The sequence below is a fragment of the Dromiciops gliroides genome, chromosome 3 (assembly GCF_019393635.1).
Source record: "Dromiciops gliroides isolate mDroGli1 chromosome 3, mDroGli1.pri, whole genome shotgun sequence".
NCBI classification, from domain to species: Eukaryota; Metazoa; Chordata; class Mammalia; order Microbiotheria; family Microbiotheriidae; genus Dromiciops; species Dromiciops gliroides.
The window spans coordinates 240,992,596-241,009,532 of NC_057863.1; the positions used below are offsets into that span (position 1 = coordinate 240,992,596).

The window sequence follows — 16,937 nt, forward strand, 5'->3', positions numbered from 1 at the left end:
TGGGGGAAATAAGCAAATAACACCTACAAGACAGTTGTAAAGACAAAAAACCCCTATATATTTGTTGCTTCACAATTTGTTGTTTGCATTGAATTCATGGTACATGACACTAGATATCACCGTTGCAGTAATCATTGTTATTAATGTTATGTTTTAATGTTTCAAATAATGCTGAATAAAGATCTCTTCTTATTGAAAAGTTTGCTTCAGCTATTAAGTTCAGGAATGACAAAATCAGCCACATTATTTTTCAGGTTACAGTAACACAGAGTTGGCAGATAAGTACTTGGTGTCTGACAGTGAATATTCTCTCCATGGCTATATCATGCACGCTAATGATCATGTTTGGCCATTGTTCACACACCTGGAGTCTGCTGTCAAAGAGGGAAAGAATCAGAACCATCGAGCTTTTGGGAAGAAAGCTCAGGACTTGTTTCAGGTAATGTATGTGAGAAGCGCCAATCTCATTTTAGATGCTTTTTTACTAAGAGACTTTGGTGTTTCAAAGACTCAGGGTCATGAAATTATAACCAATCACCCATTCCTTAAGATTGCTATGGATTCTCCGTCACTGAAAAAGTATTAACTCAATTAACCACAATTATTAAGCACCTAATAAGTCTAAGACATTGTGCCAGATGCTAAAGGACACAAGGACAAAACCCTGTGCTTTCAAGGAGCTTATATCCTCCTGGGTGGATAAAACATAAATTAGAACATTAAACATTCTAATATCCATGATCTTGAGGGGAAGGTAATGAGACTGAAAATGATGACCCCTGCATAGATGCAAGAGAGCCTAAAATTCTATATTTTTTATGGTATACTTAAGTCAACCAGCATCTCTTAGGCAGTTATTTTGTGGCAGGCACTGTACTAAGTTGTGGCAATACAGAGGAAGGCAAAAACAAGACTCTTGTCTAAAGGAACACACATTCTCATGGGGAGGGGGGACAACACGCAGACAACTGTGTACCTCTTAACTGTCACCTCTACCAAGGCCAAGCATGGCATTCATTGATCACCAAAATCCATCAATAACTACAAACTTTCATTTTGATGAATAGTTTTGAAACTGACATCTCCACAAAACCTTTTCTCTGTAAAAACAAGTAACAGAAGGGGTTGCTTTGAATTTTTTAACCAGCTTCTCCTTTTCAAAACAAAAAATGATTCATAGTGTGGCAGCTAGGTGGCGCAGTAGATAAGAGCACTGGCCCTGGAGTCAGGAGGACCTGAGTTCAAATTTGGCCCCAGACACTTACTAGATGTGTGACCCTGGGCAAGTAACTTAACTCTGCCTCCAAATAAAGATTCATAGGACTAAGTTCTTTCTAGTAGGGTTGTTCCTGTCCTTCAATGTATCTAGAGGAAAATCTTCTGTAATAAAATAAAATTCCTCTGATTGGCATTCACAGTCTGGCTCCACCCTATCTTTATAGGCTACTTTCATATTCCTCCTAATCAGGATTATACATAATGTTCTCTTTGAACAACACCCCATTTCCAACTTCTGGGACTTTGCACAGGCTGTCCCTGGTACCTGGAAAGCTCTTCGCTTTCATCTCTGCTTATTAGAATCCCTAGCTCTCTTCCAGACTCAGATCAGGTATCACCTCCTAAACAAAGCTTTTCCTAATTCCCCCATTGATTGGTGCTGTACCCCACCCCCCCATCCCAAAATTATTTTGTATTTATTTTCTATTTGCTTACATATGTACTTGTTGTACACTTGTCCCTTTAAGGGCAGAGATTATTAAGATTTCATCTGTATGTCCCCAGTGCCTAGCCCAGTGACTGACGCATTGCTGGTAGTGGTTTTTGAAGCCTGCCTCTATCTTACTAAATTCTGATGAATTGATTTCCATATATCTACTCAGACCCTATATGCTGAGGGGACCAAATATCTGGTTTGGCCAGAAGATTGCCACTTTCTCATTAATGTTGTGACAGCCTGGGAACTGTTAAGATTTTGTACTTTGCCCCTAGACCCTGGAAACAGCTGTTGACTAGATGAATAATTGATCCACAGCCAAGTTAAACTGTAGTGCTTTACCTTGAGTCTTTAGCTTAACCTATGGACTTTGGAATACAGACAATTTCATTGAAGTGCAGCATCCCATAGGCTTAGTTTACAAACTGGACAGAGGAAGCGCTAACTCCTTATTTAGCCCTACCTTATTCCTCCTACAAAAGGCCTGCTTGTGTCTAATCTGAAGAACAGATTAGTTCACTCATTAGTGAACCTTATACACCTGGGAGGATCCTGTATGATTTGTTCTTTCCCCTAGGCCTTAACGGCACATGGATAGAGCCAAGAGGGTGAGTTAGGCAAGTGCTTTAAGAAATGACTAATGTACAAAAGTGAATCATTAATATGTAGACAGCTGAGGGAAGGGAGGAAGAGGGGAGATATTGCCAGTGATGATTGCCTTCTTGTTTCTCTGGAAGAACAGGATTGCAGAATTAGAGCTTTACGGGGCTTCAGAGATCGGACGGTGACCCATCATTTTCTAGGTGAAGAAACTGAAAGAAAGCCAAGTCATGGTGGCTACACCTGAGACTAAGTCAACTGTCTTCCAAATGTGCCACTGGTCAGAAAGGGAACTTCTTAGGAGTAAATGAATGAATATTATAAATCTTGTAATCCCAGCCACTGAGGAAGCTTAGACTAGTGGATCATTGGAGCCTGAGAGTTGTAAGCTGCATAGGGTTAATGCCAATCAGATGTCTGTACAAGTCAGGCAACAATATGGTGATTTCTCAAGAGTGAAAGGGGTTGAGGCACCAGTTTGCCTAAAGAGGTGTGAACTGGATCATACTGGAAAAAAGAGAACAATTTAAAACTTCCATGTTGATCAGTATTGGAATCAGGCCCCTGTACTTCTGGTCTGGATGAGATACAGAGACCCAATCTAGAAGAGAAGAAAAATCCAAAAAAGTTAAGTTATTTGACAAAGGTCACACATGCAGTAAGTGACAAAGTTAGGATTCAAATCCAGAACCTTTGAGCACAAAGCTCCCTCTCCATTTTAACATAACAATGCTACTGTACCATGGCAACATTCCAATACCTTGTGAACAGTATAAAACATAAATGGCATAGCTTGTTTTTTTGTTTTGAAGATAAGTAGGAAATATCTTGAGCAGCTAGTTGGCACAGTAGATAGAGTGCCGGGTCTGGAGTCACTTAGGCCTAGAAGACTTATTTCCTGAGTTCAAATCTGGCCTCAGTCACTTACTAGTGACCCTGGGCAGTCACTTAACCCAGTTTACCTCAGTTTCTTTATCTGTAAAATGAACTGGAGAAGGAAATGGCCAACCTCTCCAGTATCTTAGCCAAGAAAACCCCAAATGGATTCATGAAGAGTCAGACACGACTGAAATGATGAACAGCTACGAGGAAATATCCTCTGACTTTTTTTTTTTTGCTTTGAATAGAATTTTATTTTCCAAAATATATGTAAAAACGAATTTTAACTTCAATTTTTAAAAAACTTTGTGTTCCAATTTCTCTTCCTCCCTCCATTCCCACCCCCCACCCACAAGAACTCAAGCAATTCAAAATAAGTTATACATGAGTAGTCATGGAAAGAGTCCCATATTAGCTTGTTGTGAGAGAAAACAGTAAAAAAAAAAAAACCCCAAACTTTAGATTAAAGGATTGTCAAAAAGGAAAAGAAAAAAAATTTTAAATGTGTTTCCATCTGTTTTCAAATACTATCAATTCTTTCTCTGCAGATGGGCTGCAACCTTCATAAGTCCTTCAGGGTTATATTGGATCATTGCCTTGCTGAAAATAACCACATGCTTCCCAGCAGGTCATCCCCCCCTATTGCTGTTATTTTGTATATAGTACATTTCACTCTGCTTCAGTTCATGTAGGTCTTTCCAGGTTTTTCTGATAGTACCCTGTTCATCATAACCTGTATATAATACCTTAAGCTTGACAGAGAATTTTCTTCATAAAAGCCCAGCAAAGTAGGTACCATACGTTTTGCCATTATAATCAATCATCATAACTATTTCCCTCCATCCCACTCCCTTCCCTTGACATTTACTCTATCTTCTTTTTACCTATTCCTCCTCAAAGGTGTTTTACTTCTGACTACCCTCTCCCCTGCTCTGCACTCCCTTTTTTCACCTTTCCTTCCTTATCCTTCTCCCCTCCTACTTTCCTGCAGCATTAAATAGATGACTCCTCCCAATTGGGTATGGATGCTATTCCCTCCATGAGCCCACTCCAATGAGATCAGGGTCCCTGAGCTAATTCTGTGTTCTACTCTGACTTATTTTTGTGATTATCGGGCTAGTTTTACATTCCTTCATTCATTCACTCTCACATGATTCCCTGTTTGACCAATGGCACAATTTGGAAGATAGCTGGCTCAGTCACAGGTTTAGTCTGTACCTGTGCAACTGATAAGAGACAATGCAGGATTTATACCTGGTCCTTGACCTGTTGTTGGAAGAAATGTTGAATGGAATGCAAATGTGTCTGTCCTTCATCTGAATAGTATCTTTTCTCAGGACATGCTGTTATTTTCAGGATTCCTATTATCACAGCATGGAGACAAAACTACGTTTTATGAATGCCATGCATAGCATTATCAAGCTGACTGCAAGGGATGTGGCAACAGCTTTTGATCTGTCAAGATTTCGCTCTGCCTGTGATTTGGGAGGTAGGATAATGTTTTACTATGACTCGTGCAAAGAAGCTGATCTGTCTGATCTATCTATTGAATGCTGTGGTTTAAGTAAAGAATTGACTTAGGAAAGTAGTTTTATCTTGTTTTGATCTTTGCACATGGTTGTAACCGGACCCATTCAGTAACTGAGGCTGTGGCAGGAATCTAATGAGCAGCTGGGAGGGGCTCTGAGTAGTAAGTCTGATAGTACATACAACATATTGTACCCAGTTCTACCAGGAGAAAAGAAACGTGTTTCATTGGTTGTCTTCCTGGACCACAATTGCCCATTACAATTAATTAACCTTGTATCCAAAGGTAGCATCGTACAGCAGAAAGAGGACTGGATTTAAATTGAGGGTCTGATACTATCTGTGTGACCTTGAGAAAATTATTTAATCTCTTTGCCCTCAGTATCCTCAGCTGTAAAATGAGAGAGCAAAGGGGGCAGCTAGGTGGCACAGTGGATAAAATACCAGCCCTGGATTCAGGAGGACCTGAGTTCAAATCTGGCCTCACACACTTAACACTTATTAGCTGTCTGACCCTGGGCAAGTCACTTAACCTTCATTGCCCTGCCCCCCCCCCCAAAGTAAATAAAAATGAGAGAGCAGAATTAGGTGATTTCTGAGGTCCCTTGTAGCTCCAAATCACTGATCCTATGTCACCTTTCAGTGCTGTTTTGATTTACACTATTGGGGCACCTAGGTGGCACAGTGGATAGAGTACCAGCCACTGAATCAGAAGGACCCGAGTTCAAATGTGGCCTCAGACACTTACTAGCTGTGTGACCCTGGGCAAGTCACTTAACCCTGATTGCCTCTAAAAACAAACCCAATGGGGACAGCTAGGTGGTGCAGTGGATAAAGCACCAGCCCTGGATTCAGGAGTTCCTGAGTTCAAATCCGGCCTCAGACACTTGACCCTTACTAGCTATGTGACTCTGGGCAAGTCACTTAACCCCATTGCCCTGTTAAAAAAAAAAAATGGGGCAGCTAGATGGCGCAGTGGATAGAGCACTGGCCTTGGAGTCAGGAGTACCTGAGTTCAAATCCGGCCTCAGACACTTAACACTTACTAGCTGTGTGACCCTGGGCAAGTCACTTAACCCCAACTGCCTCACTAAAAAAAACCAAAAACAAAACAATGGATTTGCATTATTATTTTTGGTGTATATGTTGTTATTGCACTTAACTCAGCATCATTTTTACAAGCTACCTCAAGCTTCTTCATATTCATTGTTTTTTATGGTGCAATAGTCCAATACATACATGGGCCAGTTTTCTCAACCTTTTCCTAGTTGATGGGGGCCCTCTTTCCATTTTACTGCCATATAGAGTACTACTGTGGGAGCAGCTAGGTGGTACAGTGGATAAAGCACTGGCCCTGGATTCAGGAGAACCTGAGTTCAAATCCAGCCTCAGACACTTGACACTTACTAGCTGTGTGACCTTGGGCAAGTCCCTTGACCCTCATTGCCCTGCCCTCCCCCCAAAAAAATATTCTGAGGAAGGGTTTATAGACCAACAAATTGCCCATGACTCAAAAAAATGATGATGCCTCTGTATTAGATGATCTCCATAGGCCCAGAATTCTAGCTCTTACAGACTATGTTTCTATTATCATTAAAGGTATAAAATGGGCAGGAACCAGAACTTTGATAAACTTTAATATTATTTCATCGGTTTTATATATTTGTAAATAATCATTCATTTCCTTTAAATCCTGTTTTGCTGTCATGTAACATAGGAATTTCTGATAATTCTCCCCCTAACTCTCTAATCATTGTGAATTTACCTTGTTCCTTTTCTATTTTTTGTCTCTTTTTTTTTTTTTTAAATCATTAGCTATATAGATTTTATTCAGTCTTTTCAAGAAAATCAGTTGCCTTTAGTTTACTGGTTTGGTATTCTTTTAATTTTTAAGTTTGTATATTTTCCCCTTGATTTGTAAATTCTCTTGTGGTTTTGTTAATGTTTCTAGGTTTCCATAAATGTATGCCAGGTTCATTAGTCCCTGTTCTCAAATTTATCAATATGTTTTCAAAGATATAGTATAATGGAAAGAACACAGGAACCAAAGGATTTCGGTTTAAATCTTGGCCCTGTCACTTCCTACCTGTGTCATGATATGCACATAATTTCAGCATTCTGAGGCTATTTTCTCATCTATACAATAAGTAGGTTGGATTAGATGATTTCTGAAATCCCTTCCAACCCAAAATCTACCATGCTTTATTGAATTGGAATCTGAGGGCTATTTTAGGTGTATCCTATAATTTTGGTATCTTCTTTGTCATTGTTATCTTTTTTAAATTATTTCTTGTTTTTTTGATTGGTTTATACATTCACCTCCTATTGAGGTTGTCATTTTCAGTCTCTTTTTAGATCTGTGTTTTTGCTTATGATTCCTTTATTAACTTTTTAATCTTCTTTTTTTAACACGTATAAGAGTATCTTTCCATGGCATTCTGTCTTAGGCCCTCTTTTCTTCTCTAGTCTACTTCACTTGGCAATCTCATCCATCTTCCAATTCATTACCATTTATATGCTGATGATTCTCCAATCTATCAGATTGGTTACTAACTTGTGCACAACAAAAAAATAGCTATTGCCTCTTAATGGGCTTGGTAGGTCTTCTATTGGGGTTCTTTTGTTTGTATCAGGGTCAAGTTTTTCTTGTAGAAAAAGTATAAAAGAGCATTTTCCCTCTCTTATACAGAATAGCTTTTATAACAGAGGTACTAATTTCTCTTTCTTTGATTTATGAATGAGTTCTGTCTGGGGCAGGAGTTATTTCCTTTGGTAAATTGATTTGATTTCTCTCTCTGAGATTAATCTATTTCTTAGTGGGTTTTTTTTTTCAGTGACCTCTTTCCCTTCTAAGTTTAACTGCATTAGATTTGTGCAAAGCTTTTTCAATTTAACATAATCAAAATTATTCATGTTCACTTCTTTGATGCTCTCTATCGTTTGTGTAATGTTGTATTCTTCCACCATTCAGCAATCTGAAAGGTAATTTCTTCTTGTTCCTCTAATTTGCTTATGGTGTCACCTTTTATGTCTAAATCATGTATCCATCTGGACCTTATCTTGGTATACATATGAAATGGTTGTCTGAACCAAATTTCTGTGTATCTTCTAAGAAACTTTTTTCCCCTCATCTTTACTCTTTTCCCTTTCTAGTATGCTACCTAGCCTGATCTCTTTTTCATGGGCCTTTGTGCTTGCAATTTGTGGGCGAGGGGGGGGGGGCAATGAAGTGACTTGCCCAAAGTCACACAACTAGTGTCAAGTGTCTCAGTTCAGATTTGAACTCAAATTCCTCCTGAATCTGGAGCTAGTGCTTTATCCACTGAGCCACCTAGCTGCCCCTGCAGTTTTCTTCTTTATGCTCTCTGTATTCCTCATAGAAGATGGAATTTATGGAAAACAGAAACATTGCTCCCACCTGAACACCCTACCTGTTAGTGCAATTATAGCTATCTCTCTTTTATTTCCCATGTTCACTGTTCTTTTTTTAAAATTTTTTATTTATTTTAATTATTTTTTCAATTATATGTAAAGAATTTTCTTTGAGTTCCAGATTTTTCCCTCCACCATACCAAGGACAGCAAGCAATTTGATATAGATTATATATTACAATCAGGTTAAACATATTTCCATATTAATCTTGTTGTAAGAAAAGAGTCAGAACAAAAGGAAAAAAAAAGGCAAGAAAGAATAAACAAGAACAATAACAAAAAAGTAACAACACAGAGGGAGCGAGCAGTGGTGGAGAGAGGTCCTTCCTGTCATGACTTAGGGTTGCCTGTTGAACCCCAAGCCCTTTTACTTAGTATCTGTTCCTTCTCAGGACAGTTTATCATGCCTGTGAACTTATGCTTGCTTCCACCCTTTATCAGTACCAGATCGCAGGAATTAGGGTTACTCACAGGAATACTGGTTTCCTTACTACCCTGGAGTAGATGTAAGTTTTGAGAAGCAAGGGAGAAAACTACTGAGTGCACACTATGCCTGATTGCAGCCCATTTCAAGGACCCTGTTTCTCCCCCTGCATGTTGGTTATGAAATCTAGGGAATGCTTCCCCTCTGGGGGTGAGAGCCATTTCACAATCCCCTACCTCACTCTTAATGTTCTTAACCTAATTCTCCCAAAGACCCCCAGGCAAGTTGAGAAACAAACAAAATAACACAAAACAACATACACCCTCCCCCTTTTCCTTTTGACTTTAGATCCCATCATTCTCCCTTCTTGTTGATAGAAATATCTCTTTTTTTTTTAAAAAAAAAGTATTTTATTATTTTCCAGTTACATGTAGAAATAGTTTTCAACATTTGTTTATATAAGATTTCCAATTTCAAATTTTTCTCCCCCTCTGTCCCCCTCCCCTAGACAGCAGGCAATCTGATATAGGTTATATATACATAACATTAAACATATTTCTGCATTAGTCATGTTATGCGAGAAGAATCAGAGCACAAAGGAAAAACCTCAAAAAAGAAAAACAGCACCACCAAAAACAAAAGAAATATTATGGTCCAATCAGCATCCATATTCCACAGTTCCTTTTTTTTTCCCCCCTGGATTTGGAGAACCTTTTCCATCATGAGTCCTTTGGAACTTTCTTGTTCCATTAGATTGGTGAGAAGAATCTAGTCTATCACAGCTGATCAACACATAATGTTGATGATACTGTGTATAATGTTCTTCTGGTTCTGCTCATCTCACTCATCAGTTCATGCAAGTCCTTCCAAGTTTCTCTGAACTCCACCTGTTCATCGTTTCTTACAGCACAATAGAATTCCATTACATTCATATACCACAATTTGTTCAGCCATTCCCCAATTGATGGACATCCCCTCAATTTCCAATTCCTTGCCACCAAAAAAAGAGCAGCTATAAATATTTTTGTACATGTGGGTCCTTTTCCCTTTTCTATGATCTCTTTGGGAAAAAGACCCAAAAGTGGTATTGCTGGGTCAAAGGGTATGCACAGCTTTATAGCCCTTTGGGCATAATTCCAAATTGCTTTCCAGAATGGTTGGATTAGTTCACAGCTCCACCAACAATGCATTAGTGTTCCAAATTTTCCACAGTTTCTCCAACATTTATTATTTTCCTTTTTTGTCATATTAGCCAATCTGATAGGTGTCAGGTGGTACCTCAGAGTTGTTTTAATTTGCATCTCTCTAAATCAATAGTGATTTAGAGCATTTTTTCTTATGGCAATAGATAGCTTTGATTTCTTCATCAGAAAACTGCCTGTTCATATCCTTTGACCATTTTTCAATTGGGGAATGACTTGAATTCATATAAATTTGATTTAGTTCCCTATATATTTTAGAAATGAAGTCTTTATCAGAAGTACTGGCCATGAAAATTGTTTCCCAGCTTTCTGCATCCCTTCTAATTTTGGATGCATTGCTTCTGTTTGTACAAAAACTTTTTAATTTAATGTAATCATAATCATCCGTTTTGCATTTCATAGTATTCTCTATCTCTTGTTTGGTCATAAACTGTTCTCCTTTCCAAAGATCTGAAAGGTAGACTATTCCTTTTTCTCCTAATTTACCTATGGTATCACCTCTTATGTGTAAATCATGTACCCATTTTGACCTTATTTTAGTATAAGGTGTCAGATGTTGGTCTATGCCTAATTTCTGCTATACTATCTTCCAGTTTTTCCAGCAGTTTTTGTCAAATACTGAATTATTATCCCAGAAGCTGGGGTCTTTAGGTTTATCAAACAGTACATTACTAATGTCATTTACTACTGTGTCTCCTGTGCCTAGCCTATTCCATTGGTCCTCCACTCTATTTCTTAGCCAGTACCAGATAGTTTTGATGACTGCCACTTTATAGTAGAGCTCCAGATTTGGTACAGCTAACCCACCTTTTTGTGCATTTTTTTTTTCATTATTTCCCTTGATATTCTTGACTTTTTGTTTTTCCAGATGAGTTTTATTATTAGTTTTTCTAGCTCTATAAAATAATTTTTAGGTAGTCTAATTGGTATGGCACTGAATAAGTACATTAATTTAGGTAAAATTGTCATTTTTATTCTGTTAGCTCAGCCTATCCATGAGCAATTGATAGCTTTCCAGTTTTTTAGATCTGATTTGATTTGTGTGAAAAGTGTTTTGTAATTGTGTTCATAGAGTTCTTGGGTTTGTCTCGGCAAGTAGACTCCCTAGTATTTTATATTATCTACTGTTACTTTAAATGGAATTTCTCTTTCTATCTCTTGCTACTGGACTTTGTTGGTCATGTATAGAAATGCTGATGATTTATGTGGATTTATTTTATATCCTGCTACTTTGCTAAAGTTGTTAATTGTTTCAAGTAATTTTTGAGTTGATTCTCTAGGATTCTCTAAGTATACCATTATATCACCTGCAAAGAGTAATAGTTTTGTTTCCTCCTTGACTATTCCAATTTCTTTAATTCCTTTTTCTTCTCTGCTAAAGCTAACATTTCTAGTACAATGTGGTGTTTTGTTTTGTTTTGCAGGGCAATAGGGGCTAAGTGACTTGCCCAGGCTCACACAGCTTGTAAGTGTCAAGTGTCTGAGGCCAGATTTGAACTCAGGTCCTCCTGAATCCAGGGCAGGTGCTTTATCCACTGTGCCACCTAGCCGCCGCCCCGCTCTAGTACAATATTAAATAATAGAGGTGATAATGGCCATCCCTGTTTGACCCCTGATCTTATTGGGAAGGCCTCTAACTTATCTCCATTACATATAAGGCTTTTTGCATTATACATAATGAACAGAAAATTTGATCTCCAAATACAAGACTCTAGGGAAATATAAAGAGGTAAACAAGGGGAAGAAAAAGGGTTGTTCAATGATGTTAAAACAGCTTGAGTCCATATGAGGGAGGATAATACTTTTAACTCCTGAGATCTGTATCTCTGTAAAGATATTGTTATTAAATCAACTTTGACTTGATGATATAAAGAAACTTAAGGGGCAGAATAAAAGAAGACTAGGGAGAGGAGAGGAAGGGAGATGTGGAATGAGGTTAATTATATCATAGGAAGAGGCACAAAAAGAACCCATTACAACAGAGGGAAAGAAGGGAGGGGTGGGCATTGTTGCAACCTTATTCTTATCAGACTTGGTTCAGGGAGGGAATAAAATACACTCCCATTTGTATAAAGAAACTTAGCTTACTCTTTAAGGAAACAAAAGGGGAAGGGGGAAAAGGGTAGTATTGATAGAAGGGAAGGCACAAGTGGGGGAAAAGGGGACAAGAAAATGAAGGGCAGCTGATAAAAGGGACGGCAGATTGAGGGAGGCAGTGGTCAGAAGCAAAACACTGGTCAAGTGGAATAGGGGAAAAGAAGGGGGAAGAAAGAGTACAAAGGGGAAAAGAAGATGGAGGGAAATAAACAGTTAATAATTTTAACTGTGAATGTGAATGGGATGAACTCTTCCATAAAACAGAAGTGAATTGCAGAGTGGATTAAAAACCAGAATCCTACAATATGCTGTTTACAAGAAATACATTTGGGGGCAGCTAGGTGGTGCCTATCCACTGATAGAGCACCGGCCCTGGAGTCAGGAGGACCTGAGTTCAATTCCGGCCTCAGACACTTAACACTAGCTGTGTGACCCTGGGCAAGTCACTTAATCCCAATTGCCTCACCAAAAAAAAAAAAAAAAGAAATACATTTGAAGCAGAGAGATACACACAGAGTAAAGGTAAAAGGCTGCAGAAGAATATATTATGCTTCAGCTAAAGTCAAAAAAGCAGGGGTAGCAATCCTTATCTCAGACAAAGCAAAGGCAAAAATAGATATAATTAAAAGAGATAAGGAAGGAAACTACATCTTGCTAAAAGGTACTGTAGATAATGAAGTAATATCAATATTAAATATGTATGCACCAAGTGTTATAGCATCCAAATTCTTAGAGAAGTTAAATGAGTTACAAGAGGAAATAGACAGTAATACTATACTAGTTAGGGATCTGAATCTTCCCCTCTCAGAATTGGATAAATCTAGCCACAAAATAAATATAGAAGTGAAAGAGGTGAATAGAATACTAGAAAAGTTAGACATGATAGATGTCTGGAGAAAATTTAATGGGGATAGAAAGGAATATACCTTTTTCTCAGCAGTACATGGCACATTTTCAAAAATTGACCATGTTTTAGGGCACAAAAACATCATAGTCAAATGTAGAAGGGCAGAAATAGTAAATGCTTCCTTCTCAGATCATGATGCAATAAAAATTGCATGTAATAAAGAGCTATGGAAAGGTAGACTGAAAATCAATTGGAAACTAAATAATTTCATTCTAAAAAGTGAGTGGGTCAAACAACAAATCATAGAAACAATCAATAACTTTATCCAAGAGAATGACGATAATGAGGCAACATACCAAAATCTATGAGATACAGCCAAAGCAGTGCTTAGGGGAAATTTTATAGCTCTAACTGCTTACATGAATAAAAAAGAAAAAGAGGAGATCAATGAATTGGGCATGCAACTTAAAAAGCTAGAAAAAGAACAAGTTAGAAATCCCCAATTAAATACTAAATTAGAAATCCTGAAAATTAAAGGAGAAATTAATAAAATTGAAAACAAAAAACTATAGAATTAATCAATAAAACTAAGAGCTGGTTTTATAAAAAAACAAACAAACAATAAAATAGATAAACCACTGGTTAATTTGATTAAAAAAAAAGAAAGAAGAAAACCAAATTACCAATATCAAAAATGAAAAGGGTGATCTTATCACCAATGAAGTAGAAATTAAAGTAATAATTAGCAACTATTTTGCCCAACTGTATGCCAATAAATTTGACAATCTAAATGAAATGGATAAATATTTACAAAAATACAAACTGCCCAGGTTAACTGAAGAGAAAATAAAATCCTTTAAATAAGCCCATATTAGAAAAAGAAAGTGAACAAGCCATTAATGAACTCCCTAAGAAAAAACCCCCAGGGCCAGATGGGTTTACAGGTGAATTCTACCAAACATTTAAAGAACAATTAATTCCGATATTATACAAATTATTTGGAAAAATAAGTGAAGAAGGAGTTCTACCAAATTCGTTTTATGACACAAATATGGTGGTGATGCCAAAATCAGGCAAAGCAAAAACAGAGAAAGAAAATTATAGACCAATATCCCTAATGAATATTGATGCTAAAATCTTAAATAAGATATTAGCAAGGAGATTACAGCAAGTGATCACCAGGATAATACACTATGACCAGGTGGGATTTATACCAGGAATGCAGGGCTGGTTCAACATTAGGAAAACTATTAACATAATCAACCACATTGTGAGATTTAAAATTGGATATTAGATCATAAATCTCCACTACTTAACCTTTCCCTTAATTTATCTCCCAGACTAGTAAATGGAAGAAGCTTTTGGTTTTCTAGATAGACCTTTTATTGTTATGGTAGTCACAAGGTGATGTTGATTAGAAGGATAGGAAAGTAGAAACAATACAAATCGTCTTAAGTCTAAGCTTAGTCTATATTCCTTATAAAAAAACTCACCAAAACCGAAGGCCACCTTTGGAGAGAGAGAGAGACCGTCTGTGCAGCGCAGTCAGGAGACCAGCAGAGCAGGAAAAAGCCCCACTTCCGTTCTCTCCTTGCCTTTTCAGCTCACACCCCGGAAGGCGAGTGCATAGCAGACAGTCTGACGTGCGCAGCAGGTGGACTGTTGGTCTCCTCCCCAAAAGGGTGGTCCTTCAAAAACTGGCGTCTTTCAGTTATCCTAACTGACTGTTAAAAAACTTTCATATTTTTTTACCACAACATCAATAAGAAAACTAACCAAAATCACATGATTATCTCAATAGATGCAGAGAAAGCTTTTGACAAAATACAGCACTCATTCCTAATAAAACACTAGAGAGCTTAGGAATAGTAATCATGAAAAAGAGAAAAGTGGGAAACGTACAAAAAATATTTATAGCAACTCTTGGTGGAGGCTAAGAATTGAGAATCAAGGGAATGTCCTTCAATTAAGGAATGATGGAAGAAGCTGTGCTATATGATTGTGGTGGAATGGTCTTGTTAAGCTATAGGAAATGACAAACAGGATGATCCCAGAAAAACCTGGAAAGACTAATGAACATTGATGTATAGTGAAGTGAGCAGAGCTGGGAAGACATTATACATGATGACAGCAGTATTGTTCAGTGAGCAATTGTGAATGACTTAACTACTCTCAGCAATGCAATGATCCAAGGCAATCCCAAGGAAGCTTACTATGCACCCCTATAGAAAGAACTGATAAAAAGAACACTTGTGGATTGTACATATATAACCTGGTTGCAATCTTGTGGAGGGGGGAGGAGAGGGAGGGAAAGAGAAAAATTTGGGACTCTAAATTTTATGAAAATGAATGCTGAAAACTACCCTTACACGTAACTGGAAAAAAATAAAATAAATGTTTATTGCTTTAAAAAAAAAAAGGAATTAGAATAGGCAAGGAGGAAACAAAACTATCACTCTTTGAAGATGATATGATGGTATACTTAGAGAATCCTAGAGAATCAGCTCAAAAATTACTTGAAACAATTAACAACTTTAGCAAAGTAGCAGGATATAAAATAAATCCACATAAATACTATGAGGGAGTCTGGATTCTGGTCCACTTGTTAATTCAGTGCCTTAGTATTCTGTTGATTCCCTTTGAGTTATACCTATGGGGTTCTGTCTCTCTTGTCTTAATGGACCTTAAAGGGTGTCATGTTTTGTTTTGTTATGAACATATTAATTATCTAGCCTTAGAAGCAGAAATTCATTTCTTCCACTGCTTAATCTTTTCCTATTAATAATATCTGTACTGGGGTAGCTAGGTGGTGCAGTGGATAAAGCACTGGCCCTGGATTCAGGAGGACCTGAGTTCAAATCCAGCCTCAGACACTTGACACTTATTAGCTGTGTGACCCTGGGCAAGTCACTTAATCCTCATTGCCCTGCCAAAAAAAAAAAAATCTGTATTGTTTTCTGTCCTGGGGAGAGGGGAAGGAAGGGAGGGTGGGAGAAAGTTGGAACTAAAAATCCTATGAAAACAAATGTTGAAAACTATCTTTACATGTAACTGGAAAATAATACAATACTTTTATGATAAAAAATAACAATATCCGTATACCTTTCTTATTATGTATTTTGTTTGATGGTTTTTCCTAGTATGTTTTTGCTCACTTGTTTTCTTCTTAAAAGTTTTTGCTTTTTGCTGAAAGCCCATTTTTTTACTGATGATTAAGCTCAGTTTTGCAGGATGTTTTACTTTGGGGTACAAATTCCAATCTGTTTTGTTTTCATGAATACTATGTTCCAATTCTTTCTTTAATTTCTCCTAAGCAAGAAGCCCTTCTTGATCAATCAGTTTTCCTTGATATTTGAATGTCTCTTAGCAGGCTACCTGCAGTATTTGTTCTTGTTACTGAATTTCTGTAGTTCGTCAAAAATCTTTAAAAATATTTTGGAACTATACTAATAGAGTCACTAAACTATCTAAATTATTTGTCTTGCTGATATCACTTTTGGACTTGTGGCATATAAACAAAAAATATTTATGGTGGGGGTTTTTTTGTGGGTTTTTTTTTTTTGTGGTAGCAAAAAATTAGAAGGAAGTTGGCCCTCCATTGGGAAATGGCTGAACACATTTTAGCACTTAAATATAATGGGATATTTTTGCAGAATATAATGGAATATTATTACAGCATTAGAGTTCCCTGGACACTGAGATGTTGTTACTTCATCCCATGGTCATATAGCTAATATGTATCTGAGGCAGGACTGGTACTTCCAAGACCAGCCTGTCCCCTCTGCCAAGAAGTCTGTCATTCACAACCCAAGAACACCAACTTTGATGTCTTAATGTGTCTCAAATCCTGCCGAGTCTTGGAAAGGAGGTGGAAATTAGTAGCAAAAGGAGTATTATCTAACAGAGCTTACTGCAGGAGGAAATAGGCAAACATAAGTTGTTTTTATTTTTGAGATTCATTCTGCCAAAATGATTTTCCTTCTAATTAAGCTGCACAGTATTAAAAACATTTTTAAGATGAGAGAGAACCAGGAGAACCATATACAAAATTACTACAGTAATGTAAATGAAGACACCAAAAGGCATCAAAATAAAATGCATCACTTCCGAAGAACCAAAGGTACATTGGATACAGTTCCAGGCCTGAAATTAGGAATAAATTCAAATTTGGCCTCAGATGCTTACTAGATGTGTGACTCTGGGTAAGTCACTTAAC

The 16,937-nt window shown here is 37.4% G+C and overlaps 1 protein-coding gene across 3 annotated transcripts in view; it reads left to right on the forward strand.

The window, feature by feature from the left end:
* The window catches only part of ASMTL (acetylserotonin O-methyltransferase like), a 68,085-nt gene that overhangs the window by 29,287 nt on the left and 21,861 nt on the right, over positions 1-16,937 (forward strand). For all 3 annotated transcript variants that reach the window (XM_043993268.1, XM_043993267.1, XM_043993269.1), the window contains 2 exons: positions 255-439; positions 4,550-4,682. In XM_043993268.1, the coding sequence (XP_043849203.1) occupies positions 255-439; positions 4,550-4,682 (318 nt within the window). The remainder of the gene's footprint in view (positions 1-254; positions 440-4,549; positions 4,683-16,937) is intronic.